The sequence below is a fragment of the Dasypus novemcinctus genome, chromosome 5, assembly GCF_030445035.2.
Source record: "Dasypus novemcinctus isolate mDasNov1 chromosome 5, mDasNov1.1.hap2, whole genome shotgun sequence".
Lineage (NCBI taxonomy): Eukaryota > Metazoa > Chordata > Mammalia > Cingulata > Dasypodidae > Dasypus > Dasypus novemcinctus.
The window spans coordinates 24451967-24470764 of record NC_080677.1 but is presented as its reverse complement, the minus strand read 5'-3'; the positions used below and the strand labels follow the sequence as shown (position 1 = coordinate 24470764).

The 18798-nt window shown below is 42.6% G+C and overlaps 1 protein-coding gene across 1 annotated transcript in view; it reads left to right on the top strand.

Annotated features, from left to right (window-relative positions):
- NPSR1 (neuropeptide S receptor 1) overlaps nt 1-18798 on the top strand; it is a 184458-nt gene that overhangs the window by 146940 nt on the left and 18720 nt on the right. Inside the window, exons 5-6 of the mRNA XM_058298040.2 lie at nt 6919-7120; nt 18571-18647. Of these exons, the coding sequence (XP_058154023.1) occupies nt 6919-7120; nt 18571-18647 (279 nt within the window). The remainder of the gene's footprint in view (nt 1-6918; nt 7121-18570; nt 18648-18798) is intronic.

Below are 18798 nucleotides of genomic sequence, written 5' to 3'. Positions count from 1 at the left end.
AAAAAAAAAAAGACTAGACAACTGCCTGCAAGGACCCATACCAACTTACATCAGTCCTTACCTCTGGGGAAGGGAATTGGACCAGAGGTAGTGACCATAGGGGAAGCACATGCGAGGTGGCCATTGTTATTTATATGGAGAATGTATCTATGTGTTGAGTGCAGTTAAAATTAATTTTAAAATAGAACTTACATCTGTTTATTTGGCTTTCAAGTATGTGCATGCGTACGTGAAGGTGTGTGACCTGCACAAGCCTTCTGAATACTGTGATGCCCTAGTGCTTGTGATAGAGAAAGAGACAGGGAAGTGGGGTGAGGAGAAATGGAAGGGCATTTTTTAAAATATCTTTATTTCAAATTTTAAAAAATACAATAACAGAAAAAGGCAGTTCAGCAAATTATGGAAGCATTATTCCTAAAAAGTCCTGGCTAGGCACTTCCATCTTATCTACTTCCAACTACTAACTCAATTGTTCCTCTAGTGTTCAGAAAGATACACAGGTGAACAAAGATTCGATAAATGACATAGTTAAGATCTCCTTGTTAATGAAAAAATGCTTAATCATATTTATATCTCTTAAAGCCTAACTCCATATTCTTTTTTTTTTACCATTAGCACTAATATAGTACCAACTTTGCTTTTGCTACATTACAATGTTGTTGTTAACTATAGTCTATAAATTTATATTAATTATATTTGATATTAATTATATTTGATTGATTTGATGATATATGTAAAGGTGTGATGCACTTTTTCACATATCTATTTACTTACCCCAAGCAGACTCCAAGAGGGATTTAATGCCATGTATAAGAAGACACCTACATCAGGGTATTTCAAAGTGAGAAGCAAAGTGAGAAGAGAAAACAAGTACAAAAAAATGTGTGAGGGGAATCCCAGGACACTTGCCAGAGGTGGAGGCTTTGGGGGCCATAGCAAAGAGGGCAATGTGGTCAGTTACATGTTTCTCCCTATTCATGTGGTAAAAAAATTAACTGCTTGCTAAGGAAAATATGAGTGGTCCTGGGAAACACTGTGTAATATGATGAGCAGTGTCCTAAATTACAGAATAGGCCACAATGAATGTTATAGTGCTCATTTAAGGATATAAAATAATTTATTTCCTTAACGACAAAATTAGCAGAGGCTCCATGTGGGGCATTTGGAAAATCATATCTCCAATAGCTTCTGGAAAAGATGAAAGCTTGGAAACAGACATTAGCCATCCTCCCTGCCTCTGCCCAATCCCAACAAAAGTCACTGAAGAAACATAAAAATTCAGGGAGACCTGCATCTGAGATGGGAGCCAAAAAAAGAGCCATCCAAACACCAGAAACTTCAAGGAATTCCCAGCACACGAGGTTGCCAATTAAACACCGATGCCAAGTGCCAATTTATACTTCCACCCCTGAGCACACTGCATGGTCTTGCAGGAAGTCAGCAGATCCTCTGAGTTTAGAGGGTGGGGGTAACAGGTAAGGACAGGGTGTGAGACCTTGAGGGAACCCTACACTGCAGTTGTGGTGCTAAAGCTCATCAGAATATAAGGCATCTGTGAAGAGCTGGGTTACGGGGTTGAGCAACTGAGCTGGGAGAAGGCAGCAGAGGGAGGAGATTTCCCAGAGAGGCTGAGCTCTTTATGCTGAGCAATGGAGCAGGCAGAAGCTGGCAGGATTCAAACATGACTGAGCAGGTGTAAGACAATGAGAAGTAAACCAAGGGGAAGGACACAGGAGTGGAATGCTTTATTCATTTTTTTACTGCTTTTTACTAAAGTGATAGTTTCCCTACTAGTGACTCCAGGGAAGTTGGCAATTTTGAAATTCTTTAGGAAAAATAAATAAGAGAATAATCAGGAACATGTTGACTAATAATGAAGTGAGATATGTACTGTCAGACATGAAAATATAATATCAAACTTTGATAAGAAAACAGTACGATACTGTGTGAATTGTAACCAATGTATCACACTAACACAAGTATTAATAATATGGTGGTATATGGGAACTTTGTTTTTTGATGCATGATTTTTCAGTACACCTACAACTTCTCTAATAAAAAGTATGATTCTGGAACCAGACTAAAGACATATATATGAATTAGTCAATATACAGGGTTGAAATAATTGTCTAACCACATAAACAAAAAATTAGATCACCACATCTCACAGCTAATTATAAAATAAATTCTATTTGAATTAAGAAAGTAAAATGTTTAAACTTAAAAGTATGAAAAGAACCTATGGGTAAAACTTTTATAATATTGGTGAAGGACAGATCTTTTTAGGAATACTACCCAAAACAGAAACAATAAAGGAAATGATAATAGTGTTTACTATATAAAACGTTCATACTTCTTTGTACAAACAATAGATACTATAAACCAGGGGTTCTTAACCTTTTCTGTTCCACAGACCCCTTTGCCAGTCAGGTGAAAACCACAGACCCCTTCTCAGGATGTAGCAGCAGAGAGTTTTATGACACACAACTAGCATCAGGTCTAACAACTACTGTAATTTCTAAGTATGGATGAACACAAGTGATTTTTCAAGATATGCAATAACTGTAATGTGATATGAAATGAATACTACCGTAATTTATTACATACATTCATAAATGAAGGAAATGCTGGATTTCAGTTAGAGGTCAGAGAAAATAAAGATAATAAGTTGATTTTTTTCAATTCAAGCCCACTGACTCCCTGAAACCTTTCCATGGACCCCAAGGGGTCTATGGACCCCTGGTTAAAAACCCTGCTATAAATAAACTTGAGAAGCAGAATGGTGAACAGAATATATTTGTAATGTATATAATAGGCAAAAGGTTATTATCCTGCTAGTAAAAAACTCAGGCAAGTAAGAAAATAAAAGAACACGTCAATTGAAAACTTGGGGGAAGAACATAGCAATCTATTAAGAAACAAAAAATGCAAATGAACAGGAGACATACAGAAATACTCACTTTGCCTATTTAGACTACTAATTGAAGAACTAAAAATCAAGCATCTGGATAGGAAATTTTACCTATCAGATAACAAGATACAAAGAAAGAATCCTTTTAGTGTTGGGAGAGTGTGAGGAAAAGGGAACTTCTGTTTACTTTTGGTGGGACCCGTAAATTGTCAACGCTTTGGGGAGAAATGTAACAATATTGCCAAAAGCTTATAACTCTTCCATTTCTAAGAGTTCATCCTAAAGGAAATAACCAGGGCAGTTCACAGAGATGCACGTGGATTCTTTGTAATAAAAATAATTGGAAACAATTTAAATGCTGAATAATAGGCTATTGATAAAATTGGAGTTGGCATAACCACTGAAAATTTCATGGTACTGTTCAAAGTGAACTTCACAGGTCCCCAGAGGGCTCACTTTGTGGAACCACTTCAGCATGGGTTTGGGGGGCCCTGGCTGTCACCCAGCTTGAACCTGAACTTCCCATGCATTTCTGTACTGGGCTCAACATAAAATTATATCTGAAGAAAGGATCTTAGAATGCGAAAAAATCTGAATGCCCCTTTTATAAGATGTCAATCTCTTTGCAGGAAAAGGTGGTCATAATTTTTCTCAGAGAAAAAATTAGGTTACAAAGCCATGAAGTATTGTGATCTCATTTTTAAGTATGTAATTTATTGAATACACATAAATGCATATCAAAATTTTAAACCAACTATTTCTAGATGGTAGCACAATGGACTTTTTCCTACTTTTTGCTTATTTGTGTTTCCTAACATTCCTGTAGTCATCGTGTGTAATGTGATTTTTTTTTTTAATGTGTACGTGATATATAAAAAGGGAGAAAGGCAAAGTCAGGGAAATGCAGTATTGGGAAAGAGCAAATGGAAGAGGGAGTCTGCTTTTCTACCAGTGAGAGCCACAGGCCACTGCGGAGGATAAGGAAGCCGCCTGCAGACAGCCAAAGCTGCATTTCATCTCTTCAGTCCTTTCACGGCAGCTGGGCTCAGTAGTTATTCCATCCTTGGCCACCCAGGAACCTAAGGCCTTGGGGATCTCCCAATACAGCCCAACCCAGGATGAGAAACGTAATCTCCAGCATGTGCCCTGGTGGGACTACAGGGAGACGTTTTGAGGTGCCTTGGTAGGGTTTATTCTAAAGCCTGGTTTCCCGCTCCTATTAATCTGCTTGTTTCCATGTCTGTTACTCTCAAAAGCACATGGGCTGTTTCCACTTGAGGAGGATGCCTTCTACAATGCCTCTTCTGAGTCTGTGCCCCTCTGCCTATGCCCATCATCCAGTGAAGATGTTGGCACTGTTCTCACTCTTTCTCTCTCACCCTTCATCCCATCCTCATCCTGATGACTTTGAGTTTGGCATGGACACACCATGCAACGCCATGATCTCTCAGCTTTGCTATCTCTTCCAAGAATGTCACAGTGAGAGGGCCTTCACCAGGAACATGTATACAGCCTGACATGTATTTCCTGTAGTTGGGGACACCATAGACCAGTGCCTAACTCAAGCTTGAGAAAGTCGAAGGGTGAAAGACTGGCTAGTGTCCTCCGGTGGCCCAGGGAGCTGATGTAGAACCTTCATAGAATAGTTTGCTTGTGTTTATATGAAAAAGGATTCTTTCCCAGATGGTTTCTGCCAGAAGATGGGAGGCCTTAGGAGAAAGTGGCTAGAGGTATACCAGGAAAGGATGGGAGCTTCCCACCAACAGAAAGACACCGGCCAAGTCAAAGAAGTGGCATCCAGAGAGGCTCCCCAGCGGAGCTTCCAAAGAATCCAGGAAATTTCCTGAGGAGATAAAGAATCAGCTTTAAAACAGTCAGACCCAGAGACCCCAAAGCCATCTTCTAACTGTTCTAATCAAGTAAGAAATCTCCTACCCCCTTTCCTCTCCTTGCTTCTTTCACCCCAAACTGGTGAGCAACTTGAGGGAGAAGTGGAAGCCCAGGAGAGGAAAAGAGTAGAGAGGCTGGTCCCCCTGCCTGGACTCCAGGTTCTTACCTGACAAAGGCCCATTTGGGGGGAGAAATATTAACTCTAAATCCTTTATTATTGTCTGGGGTTTTAAATATTAATTGCTAATTCATTAATAATTGCTAAATTGACCACTTAAAGTGGCTGTCATATTTTTTATCACCTATGAATTATCACTGGTATCATGGGGCCTGCCTGAGTTTTCAACCAGAAGTAGGGAAAGAACCACTCCCACCAGATAGATGGAAAGGGGCAGTGGAAGGACCTAAGAAAATCACTATTATACTTATACCCCAAGATCCACACTTGTTCAGTATGCCAGTAACATCCATTTTTTAAATGCCTCCAATACTTTTTTCCAGTATGCACAACTCAGCAAGATCAGAACTCCAGATATTATTCTCCCAAATGTTTCAGATTTGAGATTTTAACAGATTCCCTTCTAGAATTTTCCTCACTTCTTATAGCTCCTTGACTGCACCTTAAACCCTCTACATTATTACCTGGCTCTACAGTCCATTCCCCATCCAAATATACAGTATTCTGCTTTCCACCTTGAAATTTGGAGAGTGGGAATGGGGGGGGGGGGGCGGTTCTCCTGTCCCTGGAAGGAGGAAGGCTGCCCAGACCAACCAACATAGACAATACAGCTCCTCTACGGATTAGGGCTAAGAGCTCCAACAACAGCTTAACAGAAAGCATCACATCTAAACATTCTCGTGTCTATTTTTTAACCCCACTCCACAGAGAAATAACTGAGGTTGAGTTTGCCCAACGTCACAGTGTTGCTTCTGAGAAAACCCACATCTGACGTGGGGGGGGGTCATAGCTATCAGGTTGCAGAGCTTGATTAGAGCCCTGCTTTCCAGAATCAAGTGCAGAGTTCTTCCTCTGCCCCACAATTCCTCTCCTGTTCCTTCAAAAGAAAGAAGGTAAGTTTGACCCACTTGTTTTGGTTAATCTCCTTAACATTTGGCAAACAGTTCTCAATACTGTCCCAGTGCTTTGGAGCTCTAAGAACAATGGAAAGATGTCAGATGGACCCAAGGCCCCAGCCTTGCTTTTCAGGAGTCAGTGAGGTTACCAGACAGCTTGAACGCATACTGAGGGGTACATCACAGCCTGTGCAGAGCAGCCTTTCAAATGTATTTGGTGCAAACTGAGCTCCAATACTATAGGAAATAATGGATCAACACTCAGGAGCCAGGTGGTAAATAAGGACAGGAGAAAAAAAGTAGAAATTGGGAAACACTGACTTTTTCTCCCTGCCCCCTCCCCCTCTCCGCGCCGCCCTGCTGTTTTTGCTGTCTGTGTCCATTTGCTGTGTGATCTTCTGTATCTATTTCTCTTTTTGTCTTCTCTTCTTGTTTTTCTCCTCTAGGATTCACTGGGATTCAATCCTGGGGACCTCTGATGTAGAGAGAGGTTCCTGTTACCTGCGCCACCTCAGTCCCTGGTCTCTGTTGTACCTTGCCTTGACTCTCCCCTTCACCTCTCTTTTTTGGGTTGCATCATCATCCTGCTGCTTGACTCACTTGCATGCGCACTCAGTTCACTGCATGGGCATTTGCATGGGCATTTGGCTTGCCATGCGGACGCTCAGCTTACCACATGGGCATGCACACAGGCACTCAGCTCGCCACACAGGCATGCTTTTTTTTTTTCACCAGAAGGCCCTAGGGATTGAACCCTGGTCCTCCCATATGGTAGGCAGAAGCCCAATCACTTGAGCCACATCCCCTTCCCAGGAAACACTGACTTTATGCCAGGCAATGTGCTAGCTTCTGTTCAAGCAATGGCTCTTAATCCTTATTTGAGCCTTATATGGCAGGGGCTATCATGCCCATTTTATACATGAAGGTCTGAGAGGTCCAGGGAAGGGACCCTTGCACAGTGGTCCTTTTCTACACTGGACTCTAGTTCTGCTTCACGAGGATGCTTCCTGATGCTCTGGCATCCTTCTCTTGTCTTCGAGCAGAAAAGCAGGCCAAGGTCCTCATCGTGATTGCCTGGAGCCTCTCCTTCCTCTTCTCCATTCCCACCTTGATCATATTCGGGAAAAGGAAGCTCTCCAATGGGGAAGTGCAGTGCTGGGCCCTGTGGCCTGACGATTCCTACTGGACCCCGTACATGACCGTTGTGGCCTTCCTGGTGTACTTCATCCCCCTGACCATCATCAGGTAAGAGGCCTGTGGGTCAGAGCCCAACACAGGGGCTTCCCTAGGCTGCCAGAAGCCTCTCTCCTCCCCCAGAGGTCACTCATTAGTCCCAGGGACATTGGTCCAGGCCACAGGGTTTTTCTAAAGTTCCTATGGGCTAAGCCAACACCTCCAAAGTAGAGTAAGAGGGAGGGAACAAACATTTACTGAGTATGTACTGGAGGGCAGGCTTTTGGCTAAGCAGCTAACAATTATCCCCATTAACCACACGACAGCCCTATGAATAACTGCTATTGCCCCTATTTTATAAATAAGAAAACTCAAACTCAGAGAGATGAGGTAACATACCCGAAATCGCACAGCACATAAATATAAGATTGTGTGATCTCATATCTTATTCTTTATCCTATATTGCAGCCTTTCAAATATAAGACATAGTACCAGATTCAGGGATCTTATCAATGAAAAGGTACACATATTTGAAACAAAATTGAACAAAAAGCATAGTATAGACTAATATGCTAGCCTGTGTCTGCACTGAACACGTCTTGGAAGCCACTTTTGGAGGAAGGCAGGATTTAGAAGAAGGGAAAGGTGGAGAGGATGGGGGTGCCCTGACATGGGAGGTCAGATTGCGTATGGGGGCGGTGAATGGACAGGCAGTTCTTGCCAAGTCAGGGAGAAGGTGGCAATGAGCTTCTTCCAGTGTCTGGGGTAAGGCTCGATTGTGAAGGGCCTTAGCAACCAGGCCACAGAATGTTCCCTTTGTCCTGCAGCCCCTGGGGGCCATAGGTGGTTTTTCAACAGGGCATCACGATTACCTGTCAAAGCAGGGTTTCATTTGTTCATGCTGGATTTGTATGCGTGGATGGAGAGGGGGCTGCAGGGACAGACCTGGCATGTTGAGTTTGTGGGGGCCACATGCATCCTGGTCCTCTTGAAGGAAAGATGAAGGTTATTTAGACACGCAGTCAAAGGTACATCAGAGGGACATTAGAGGGGATACAAGGGAGAGGAGAGAGACTAGATGCAGCAGTAAGGACGCAGTCAGAAGGAAGTGGTCCATGCCATCAGAGCACCTGAGGCAGCGCTTTCAGCAGCAATGCATGTCCTTGGTTCACTCCTGATTGGTGTCCTATCAGCCCGAGTGAAATCAGGAAAGGCACTCTCAGCAGGCGAAGCTGTGTGCAAACATGCTGCTCGTGATGTACTGTGCCAGGCCCATCTCTCAGGGGGGCTTTTCACTGTCTGAAATTGTCCCCATTAATTGGGCTGCATCTCCCCACCAGGGCCTCTGCTCACCTTGCCTAGAGTATATCTTGTGTGTTTTTCTTTAGTGCCCTTGGAAAAGGTGAAATATAAATTTCTGGGTGACTGGAGGGGTAATTCCAAAAGCTGGTGTCACTCAGCTGACAGCCAATTAAGGTCTTGTACCCTGCTCCTTGCTCCTTGCTGTCAGGTGTGGTGGAACCAGGAAGACTCACTTCTGACCTCCCTCTGGCCTTGAACTTCTCTGAAGCATTTCCTACTTGACAATCTGCCTGTTGGTCAGTCCTTTTCTTCTCTCTTCCATGGTCTGGGAACGTGGCTCCTCCTCATGAGGAAAGGGCTTCTGTCTTGGGGACATGACATCCTCCACTTACCGTTCAGCTCCTTCTCAGGTCTTGAGCTATTTAATTCGTGCAAAAGGAACTGCAGTTTTGGACCATGAATTTTAAATCATTATAGCCAGGCTCAAACACATCTGTATTAATCAAAATAGGAATAATTACAATCAATACATTTTTGACAATGAAAAATAAGTTTATTCCTATAGCATAAAAAATCCATGCTCCAGGATTTGATGAACTCTTAGAAAGCATTTTCTGCATCCTGATGGTTGTGGAAGTGTTTTCCCTGCAAAAAAAAGTTGTCAAGATGCTTGAAGATGTTGTAGTCAGTTTGCAAGCGGTCAGGTGAATATAGCGAATGAGGCAAAACTACGTAGCCCAACTCATTCAACTTTTGAAGCTCGGCTGTGTGATGTATGGTTGGGCATTGTCATGGAGAAGAATTGGGCCCTTTCTTTTGACCAATGCCAGCTGCAGGCATTGCGGTTTTTGGTGCATCTCATCGATTTACTGAGCATACTTCTTAGATGTAATGGTTTCACCAGGATTCAGAAATAGTGGATCAGACTGCAGCAGAGCACCAAACAGTGACCATGACCTTTTTTGGTGCAAGTTTGTCTTTGGGAAATGCTTTGGAGCTTCTTCTCAGTCCAACCATTGAGCTGGTCATTGCTGATTTTCGTATATAATTCACTTTTTCTCTCATGTCTCAATCCAATCGAGAAATAGTCTGTTGATTTTGCATAAAATAAAAGAAGACAACACTTCAAAATGATGATTTTTAAAATTTTCAGTCTGCTCGTGAAGCACCCACTTATCAAGCTTTTTCACCTTTGCAATTTGCTTCAAACGCTGAGTGACCATAGAATGGTCGACATTGAGTTCTTTGGCAACGACTCATGTAGTTTAAGAGGATCAGCTTGGACGATTACTCTCGATTGGTTGTTGTCAACTTCTGGTGGCCAGCCATTACGTTCCTCATCTTCAAGGCTCTTGTCTCCTTTGCAGCAAAACTTCTTGAACCATCACTACGTTGTATGTTCGTTAGCAGTTCCTGCCCAAATGCGTTGTTGATGTTGCGAGTTGTCTCTGCTGGTTTACAACCCATTTTAAACCCAAATAAGAAAATCACTCAAATTAGCTTTTTGTCTAACATCATTTCCATAGTCTAAAATAAATAAAAAATTAAAAGCAAATATTAAATCACATTAAAATGACATATAACATAACCACATTTATTTAAGAATGTATGCCAATATCAAAAGGTAAATTTCAACAATGCAAAACCACAATTGCTTTTGCACCAACCTAATAAAACTAGCTCCAGGTAGAATTCTGTGATGAATCATTTTCCATTAGTTCCCTGTACAAGTTGCTGTAACTTCATATCTTTCACAGCTGAGATTTAACTTTTTTCTTTTCTTTTAGGTTTTTTATTTCTTCTTTGACTGTATTTTGGCCCCCAAGGCTGGATTTTGCCCCTCTGCCTCTCTTAGAACAGGTTGAACTCTTAATTCCATGCATAGGCAAACCAAAGAATTACAGCTAGAGGCTTGCCTGCCCACAGTTTATATAAGGTGTTCACTTGCTTCATCATTCTTCAGATACATTATATATACATGTATATCTTCACCAAATTACCAGGCAAATAAAAATGTATCGCTGTTATTTTAATTTGCATTTCTATCATTACAAATGAGATTCACACTTTTTATATGTTTATTACCATCTTTGTTTCTTTTTTGAATAAATATCTACTTATATTCCTCTACCCATATCTTGTTTGAATCTTTTCATTTCCTTACTTATTCAGAGCAACTCTTTATATAGGTAATAAGGATGCTAGGCTTTTTCTGTTTTTAGATGGTGCAAATATTTCCTTGGTTTGCCATTTGTTTTTTCATTTTGAATATGGTTTTATTTTGTTTTCAGTTAATAATGACTAGTTTAGTTAATAAAAGAGGAGAAAACACAAATAACTAAAACCAGAAGTGAGAAAGGCAAATGACCAGATATAAAAAGTTAAAAGAATCATGGAAAAACCTTATATAAATACACGTGGAAATCTGAATGAAATATATTTAAGGCTTTTACAAAATATTAGTGTATATTTTAAATTTTAGTTTACTCACATCTACCCAGCTGTTTTCCTTACATTTTGGCATTCCATATCATTCTTAGGAAAGAGTCCCTCTCCCATATTTATAATATATTCTTATCTACATTTTTATTTTATATTTTTATGATTTCATTTTTTTATTTATCTGAAAATGATATCAGTGCAAGGAGTATGTCAAGCATCTCACTTTCAAAATTATTTTTAAATTGGTTTTCCACTTTTCCTAAAACCATTTACTTTTTTTAAAAATTTATTACTTATTTCCCACCCCCACCCCACCATTTCCCCCAGTGCCTGCTCTCTCTGTCCATTCACTGTGAGTTCTTCTGCGTCTGCTTGTATTCTCTTTAGGTGGTACCAGGAACCAATCCTGGGGCCTTCCAGAATGGAAAGAAGTGCCTAATCTTTTATACCACCTCAGCTCCCTGGTTTGCTATGTCTCTTATTGTCTCTCCTCTTTGTCTCTTTTAGTTGCATCATCTTGCTGCATCAGCTCTCCCCTTGGGCCACCTTGCCACATGGGCCAGCAGTCCACTTGGGCCAGCTTGCTCCATAAGCTAGCTTACCTTCACCAGGAGGCCCTGGGACTCAAATCCTGGACCTCTCATATGGTAGATGGGAGCCCAATTTCTTGAGCCATGTCTGCATCCCACCATTTACTTTTGTTGTTAGATGTGAGTTAGTAATCTAAATTTTTTTCTTAAAGCTGGGTCATTTGTCCCAACACATTTACTTAATAATCAATCCTTTCTCTATGGGTTGAGATGACAACTCTATCGTGTACATATTTGTAGTGCAAATCCTTTTATATCTTCTGAAATTTCTGTTTTTTTGAAATTACTTGCCTGCTGTTCTGGCACTAATACCACATTGTTTTAATTATTGTAGCTTTATAAATATTTCATATCTGCTAGGAAAAGATTAATTATCTTTTTCCAAGATTTCATGCCTATTCCGGGGCAAGCTGTTCAAATACCTTCCTGCCCCCACCCCCACTCCTGCCACAACAAACCATTTGTTTCTGAACATACCACCCTTCTCTCCTCTGTGCCTTTGTACCCATCACTTCTTCTGTCTAAATACTCTTCCATACTCACTTTTGCTTGTTTCTGGCAAACCACTGCACATCCTTTGTCTCAGTTCAAATACCAATTCCACAGCGACTTTATCCCAGCCAACTCTGGTCCAAGACGCCACCCAGGTGTTCACTTACCCAACCTCCAACCAGGTGGCCCATGTCACGATTAAAGCGTCAGGGCAGTGTAAGGGGCTGCCTGCATGGCTGTATCTCCTGAGCAAAAGGACTGCTATCCCTTAATTTCTGGATTCCAAATCTGGTGCACAGTAGACACTTTGTAAATGTTGGACTAAATAAACAAATGCAGGCTTGCTGGTAAAGTGCACAGATCACACAAGTGTGTCATGTACTCTCTGTTACACACACTCATGCACCAAGAAACTCCAGAAAGCTCAAGCTATACAGTGCCTGGATCAGCATCCACTGTGAAAGGAGAGAAGAAAGGGAGAGAGAGGAAAGAGTTTTATTGTCTACAACAAACTCAGGAGAGCAGTGTGTTAAGTAAACATTTAGCTATTTCATCACTTAAATCAGGCTCCCAGGACTCAAAACCATAGTAACTGACAATAAAGGCAGTGAATTGTTTTCCTGGGTCAAAAACAACTCCTGTTGTTTTCAAAATTCACTTGGCGTAATGGTCTACGTGTTGCAGGAGAGGTTACCCTCACGTGATTGCTTTACTTTAGCTGTAGTTATTTTCTTGCTACTTAATTGATTTCTAATTTTCCTATCATTTTTATCTCTCTGAGATCAAGGGAGTGCCATAAACAATCCATGGCCAACAACTGCAAAGGAATAAGTGCAGAGAGCTCAATTGTCATGGAATACTGATTTGTGATAAATGAAAAAAAAAATCAATCTATTTTGTTTGGAGGATGGGGATGGGACCAGACTGTGAGAAGCCCCTTGCTGGAGTTGGTGCAGCCCCATGGAGCACAGGGTGGGTAAAAAGTGCCGGTCAGCACTGTCCATGGGCAGGAGATCCCAGGTCAAGTAGGATGGCATGGCCCAAGCCAGCCCATTACATTAGTAAAGGGAGTGACAGCCTACATCTTGTGATCTGAGCAACGGCAAGTGTTATGTCTAGTGAAAAAGCCTCTCTCACTCCCTTGTCAGGTTATCATACACATTTGTGATTGAATTTCCACCAGCCCAGGGCAATCTAAGCTGCTCCCACAAGCCCCTTCCCCTCGCATGTGCATGGCTCAGGAATGGACACGTGATCCAATTTGGCCAAAGAAATGAGAGTCTGTGCCTTCTGAGACTCTTCTGAAAGAGTTTTGCCCTTCTTAAGAAAGAAGTCCAGGAAAAGAAGGGTCTCGATTGACATCTGGAATGGCTGCAGCCCAGTTTATGAAGACAACCCCACTGAGGAGAAAGAGGGAGCGATGGAAAGAGGCAGGTTTATGAAGTCGTGCCTGTACCCTGCCCCACCTTTGAAGTTGCAGTTAGGAGAGAAAAGAAATTTTCTAATTGCTTAAGCCAATTTGAGTTGGCAGTTTTCTGGAACTTGCTACCCAAAAGCATCATGACTGATATACATCTTTCTATACTTGCTGGTCGCAGACATCAGTGAATTTGTCTGAACTAATGAAAGCTTCAGGGGAGACTCTTCTGGTTCCTCTAGGAAATAGCCACTAATTCAGTCGTGCCAAGAGTTCTAGAGTAATTCAGAGTTACCACGGGCATCCCCTTGCCTTTCTCTATTCTGGGAGCCCATCAAACCTGGTACTAATAGGCAGTACATATCAGAACATTAAGTGTTTCTTCGTTCCTTAAGTATCAAACTCTCTCAATATCTTTCCCCAAAGGGTGGTTCTGAACCCATAGTTCCCTGAGCCCCAACTATCCCCAGTAGGCTTGTGAGCTCTGGACCTTTTATGTTGTCTTTCATTTACTCATTTCATTATATCTAGAAGTACCTGAAGACCATCCGCTCTCTGCCAGACATTGGGCCAGGCAAGGGGGATACAGCAAGGCCAATGCATGCATGGAGTTTGGCTTCAAGAATCTTCTCTGTGGCTGAGAAGGCTGCCAATTAAAGGACAATTACAGCTGAGCAATATGAGCCTCATGGGAGGGGAAATTTGAGGGTCCAGCAGAGGGCACTAGCCTAGTCTACAGATCAAGGCAGGCTTCCAGGAGGACGTGACTAGAGCCATATATGACATACAACAGAGCCTGTGCACCCTTCTTGCTCTGAGTCAGCATCATGTGCTGGTTAACAAGTCTTTGGAGGCAGGAGGCCCAGGGTGGGACCCAGCTATGTGAACTCAGGCGAGTCACTTAATCTCTCAAAGCAGCAGTCATCCCATCAAACAAATGGGAACAATACCAGCACCAATCGTATAAAGTTGTTGGAGAGGTTAAATGGGAAAATCTCTATAATGGGCTTGGGTTGCTGTCATGCTGAGCTAATTACTGCTTTTGTCATTGTCGACATCACCTCCAGAGCTTTGGGAGCCAATAGATCTTGATTTTAATCTCATCTCTGACACCCCCTAGCTGTATGACCTCAGTTGCGGGGATAACAAAGCCTTCATCCCATAGTTCCCATATGAAATCGTAATATAAGAACTTGAATGAAATAAAAACAACTAATATGCATTCAGCATTAACCATATGGTGCCAACCACTGTGAAGCGATGGAGTTAATGAGACAAGGATATAAAGTCTCTGACGGAGGGACTGGCACAGAGCCGGGTTCCACTTGGCTATTGGGTTGCCTACCCGGGTACTGGGAAGAGGGTGGACACAGGGTTCTTTTTCCCATGGAAGGATTCCTGGGCCAAATGGCTCGAAATGCCTCTCAAGTATATTCTATTGTAATCATTTCACTAAGAGATGGAATCAATTCAAGGATAACTGAGTTGGTACACAGCTCCACGATGGTCCCAATCTAGTGGAATAACCTCCTGTCTACTCTTTACCCCTTTTAAATGTCTCCTCCACAGCCCAACCAAGAGCAATCATTTTCTGTGGAAAACTGCTCAGGGTACAAAAGAATATGAAATAAAAATAAAACCATCCTCCCACTCCTGCCCTTGTCTTACTCCTCAGAGTTAAGAATTTCTTGTATCCCTTTCCAGGACTGTTTAATTCATATGCCAATATATAATTACATTTTCATATACAAATGCATGCAAATTGTATATACTTAAAAATGTCTGATCTTTAAAAAAAAAGTGGATCAGCCATTTCACCTTCCTGCTGAGAGGCTTCAGTGGATTCCCATTTTCTCAGGATCAAGTCCAAAACCTCGAGCCCAGCCCACAGGCCAGGATCTGGTCCCTGTCTCATGTTCTGTCCTCATCTCAGGCCTTCTTACTCTCTACACTTGAGCATCACTGACCTTCCCTGAAGACACCACACTCCCTCCTGCCTCAGGGCCTTTGCACATGCAGTTCCCCCTGCCTGAAATGATCATGCTCCTCTGTATCTAGAAAAACTCTTCGTCCTTCAGATCTCAGAAGAAACTTCATCTCCTCTAACCTCCAGAAGAAGTCAAGGCCCCTATTATATACCCTTGTACCATCCAGCATTTTATCTTCATAGTACTTAGTTCCTTTGTTATCATATATTACTTCTGTCCTCATTTTTAAAATTGTCTGTCCCCAAAGAAGATGTTAAACTCCATAAGGACAAGGACCCTGTCTGTTTTGCCTACCACAATACCCACAAATAGCTCACCCAGAACCTGGACAAAGTAGGTGCTCAAATATTTATAGGAATTTGGAAGGAAGGAAGGAAGGAAGGAGAGAGACACTGTGGCCAGGAAGTAGCACCAAGGACTCTGCTAGGTGAGGAGGAAGAATGGCCTTAAGCAAGCGAGGCAAGTGTCAGCTCTTCCTACCCACCTCCCCGTGCTGGGCAGAGCACAGGGCAGAAGGTCTCTAATGAGCTCTCCAGTGCACACCGAGATACGATGTGCCTTCAACATCCTCCTCGGAGCCCAAATGTGAGGGCCAGGAAAGCCTGCTGGCTGAGATGGGATCTTCGGCCTATGACTCAAAGACTGCGATGGGTGTCCATCAAGTGCCCAGCCACGGACTAGGTCCTGAGGGGCGGAGGGGGCACTTATGTTCTGAGTGGACGCTCTCTATCACATCTTTGGGGAAAGCAGACTCTCTGTCCTGTTTTCTGGACTCTTCTCCCAGGGACCAGCCTTGGGAACTGGCCTCAGGCATCCTCCCAGGACGCTCCAGTGAGCCTTCCTCTCGCTTGGGTTCCCACACACCATCACCTCGAGCTGCCTCCATGGAGGACATAAAGGACAAGGGTCTCTGACTGGATAATCTTCCACAAAATTGATAAATAAACCAGCCTTTTATAGGGAAGGGGCCCTTTCCTCAATCTGAGCAATCCTTCAGTTTTCTGATTTCTAAGAAGCTTCAAGAAAATCTTGTGGAGAGAGTGAAAATAGGTCACCAAAGTGCAAGACTTTGTAGCCATGAGAATGGAGACGCTTTTCCTCATCCTGCTTGTGAGACTAGGCTATGTCTACTTCTCCTTGATCTTTAGAGCATGACTCCCATCAGTGACACTCAGAGTGACCAGTGTGGAGGCTCCAAGGAAGAAGGGACTAATTATCATGCAGCTGGCAGGGGCAGCTCAGAAAGTTTTCCTATCATAGAAAATAAATGGGCAATAAAGGGTGAAAATGCACTCCAGGGAGAGGCCGAGCAGGCCCGGAATGGTGGGACTGAAGTCTACTGCATATTAAATATGGAGACAGGGTTTATCCAGCAGGCTTTCTCCTAGTAGGCTGACCCACACAGGGGAAAGAGAGAGGGAGCTGAGGGAGGCAGGGTGAAGGGGATGGTGATAAAAGACAGTGAAGAAAGACCAGGAAGGCTTTGGATGCCCTGCTAAGAGACTGGACTTGATCTTGGAGGTCAGTAAAGCTGTTGAAGGAGGTGGTTAGAAGGTTATGGTCACTGTCAGGTAAGAGATAAGAAGAGTCTGAGCTAATGCTGAAGAGCAGGGATGGAGAAGAAGCGAAGGAGTCCAGAGATATTTTAAAGGGACCGTTCATCTGCAGGACTTGCTGATTAATTAGGAGAAGGAAATGAGGATGAAGAAGGAGACAGATATACGCAGAAGTTTTGATAGCTGGCAGCTACTTTTTGAGAAGGGCCTTGTATTTCATTTACCTGGGAAAGTTTTCCTGCTCTAAAAATTTTCAATTTAGGGTGAAGGATAGAGTCGTTAGTAATTTTTTCTCTTTTTCAAAAAAATCAGGCATACAAATTCCAGAAAACCCCTGGGCAGATATCTGGGAAGGGGTAGGGATGCACCAAAAAAAAGGCCCTGAGCTTGTCTGGAGTGCACAGAGATGATTATTGAGCAAGAATGATCAAAAGCAAAAGTGAAGCAGAGGGTTTTACCACAGTCATTAATTATATTATATTCCTGAAGATCATTAAAGGCAATTAGTGCTTTGTCAGCTACTGCAAAATTGAACTCTACTTTTTTCCAAACCAGTGATTCTCAAGGGGAAGTTTGGGCAGTTCTAAAATAAAGCAATGCTTTGTACTAAAGCCTTTAGTCAAGATACTTAATACATTCAAAATATCAAATTATGTTAAATAAGGGTATACATTTTAAAATATTTATCAAAGGAGACATAGAATACAAAATTTGCTGACGTTTTCTTGTTAGGTCCAGACTCTATTGTAAAAGTAGGGATGTGACAAACTATGAAAACTAGGGAAGAAAGATGGGAAAGGAAATGACATTTACTGAGTCTGCACTAACTTCCAGCACTGTTCTTGGCACTCTATCACCATATTCAATACTCAAAAGAACTCTTAAGAGGTATTATTATCTCCATTTTACAGAGTCTCAACTGAGGCTCAGTGTATTAGCTTTCTATTGCCTTGTATCAAATGATTGTACGTCTGGTGACATTTATTATCTCAGTTTCCATGGGTCAGGGGACTGGGCCTGGCTTCACTGGGTCCTCCACTGAGGATACCGCAAAGTTGCCATTAAGGTGTCAAAGAGGGCTGAGGTCTCCCAGAGGAGCAGCTGGAGTAGGAGCCACCTTCAAGCTCCCACAGGATATTGGCAGAGTCATATTTCTTATGGTTGTAGACTTCATGACAACTTGCTTCTTCAAAGCCAGCAATGGAGAGAGAGGCACTCAAGCCCTTTGCTCTACTCTTACTTGGTCACATGCAGCCCATTGCCTTCACCACATTGTGTTGGTTGGAAGCAAGTCATGGATCCTGCCCACCCTCGATGGGAGGGGATTACATAAAGGATGACTATGGAGCCGGGATCATGGGGGCCACCTCAAGTCTGCCTGCCACAGAAGGTAGGTTAGAGCCAAGGTCATAAAGCCAGCAGCATTAGAGCTGGTTACAAACCTAGGTCTTTACACACCTGTGTTCTTGGATTCCAATCCCAGTAGTACCTCTAAACATCAGAATTACTTAACCTCACCAGGAACTAGCTACTTCACTTAAAAAAAGAAGTAACTGCAGCCACCGGACATTCATGATCCATTATCGCTTCAATCTGTTGTGATGCTATCATCATCAGCAAGTGTATGGGGCAGGCTATACACCTCACACTCAGGGAACTGGGAGTGGTCCCCTCTCTGTGTCCTCACATAGGGACCCCCAACCACTTTAATGTCACCGTTTGGTCCTCTCCACAGCATCATCTATGGCATTGTGATCCGAACCATTTGGATTAAGAGCAAAGCCCATGAGACGGTGATTTCCAACTGCTCAGGTAAGTCTCTAATTTGCATTGCTCAGCTCTGGGCTAATTTTACATCTGCAGAGGACTTTTCTCTTAACAAATATGAGCTTGGGCTTTCTGGATATAACAAGCCAGAAGGTCAATCAGACTCACCAAATGCTGTCCTGGAGAGGTTCTGCCT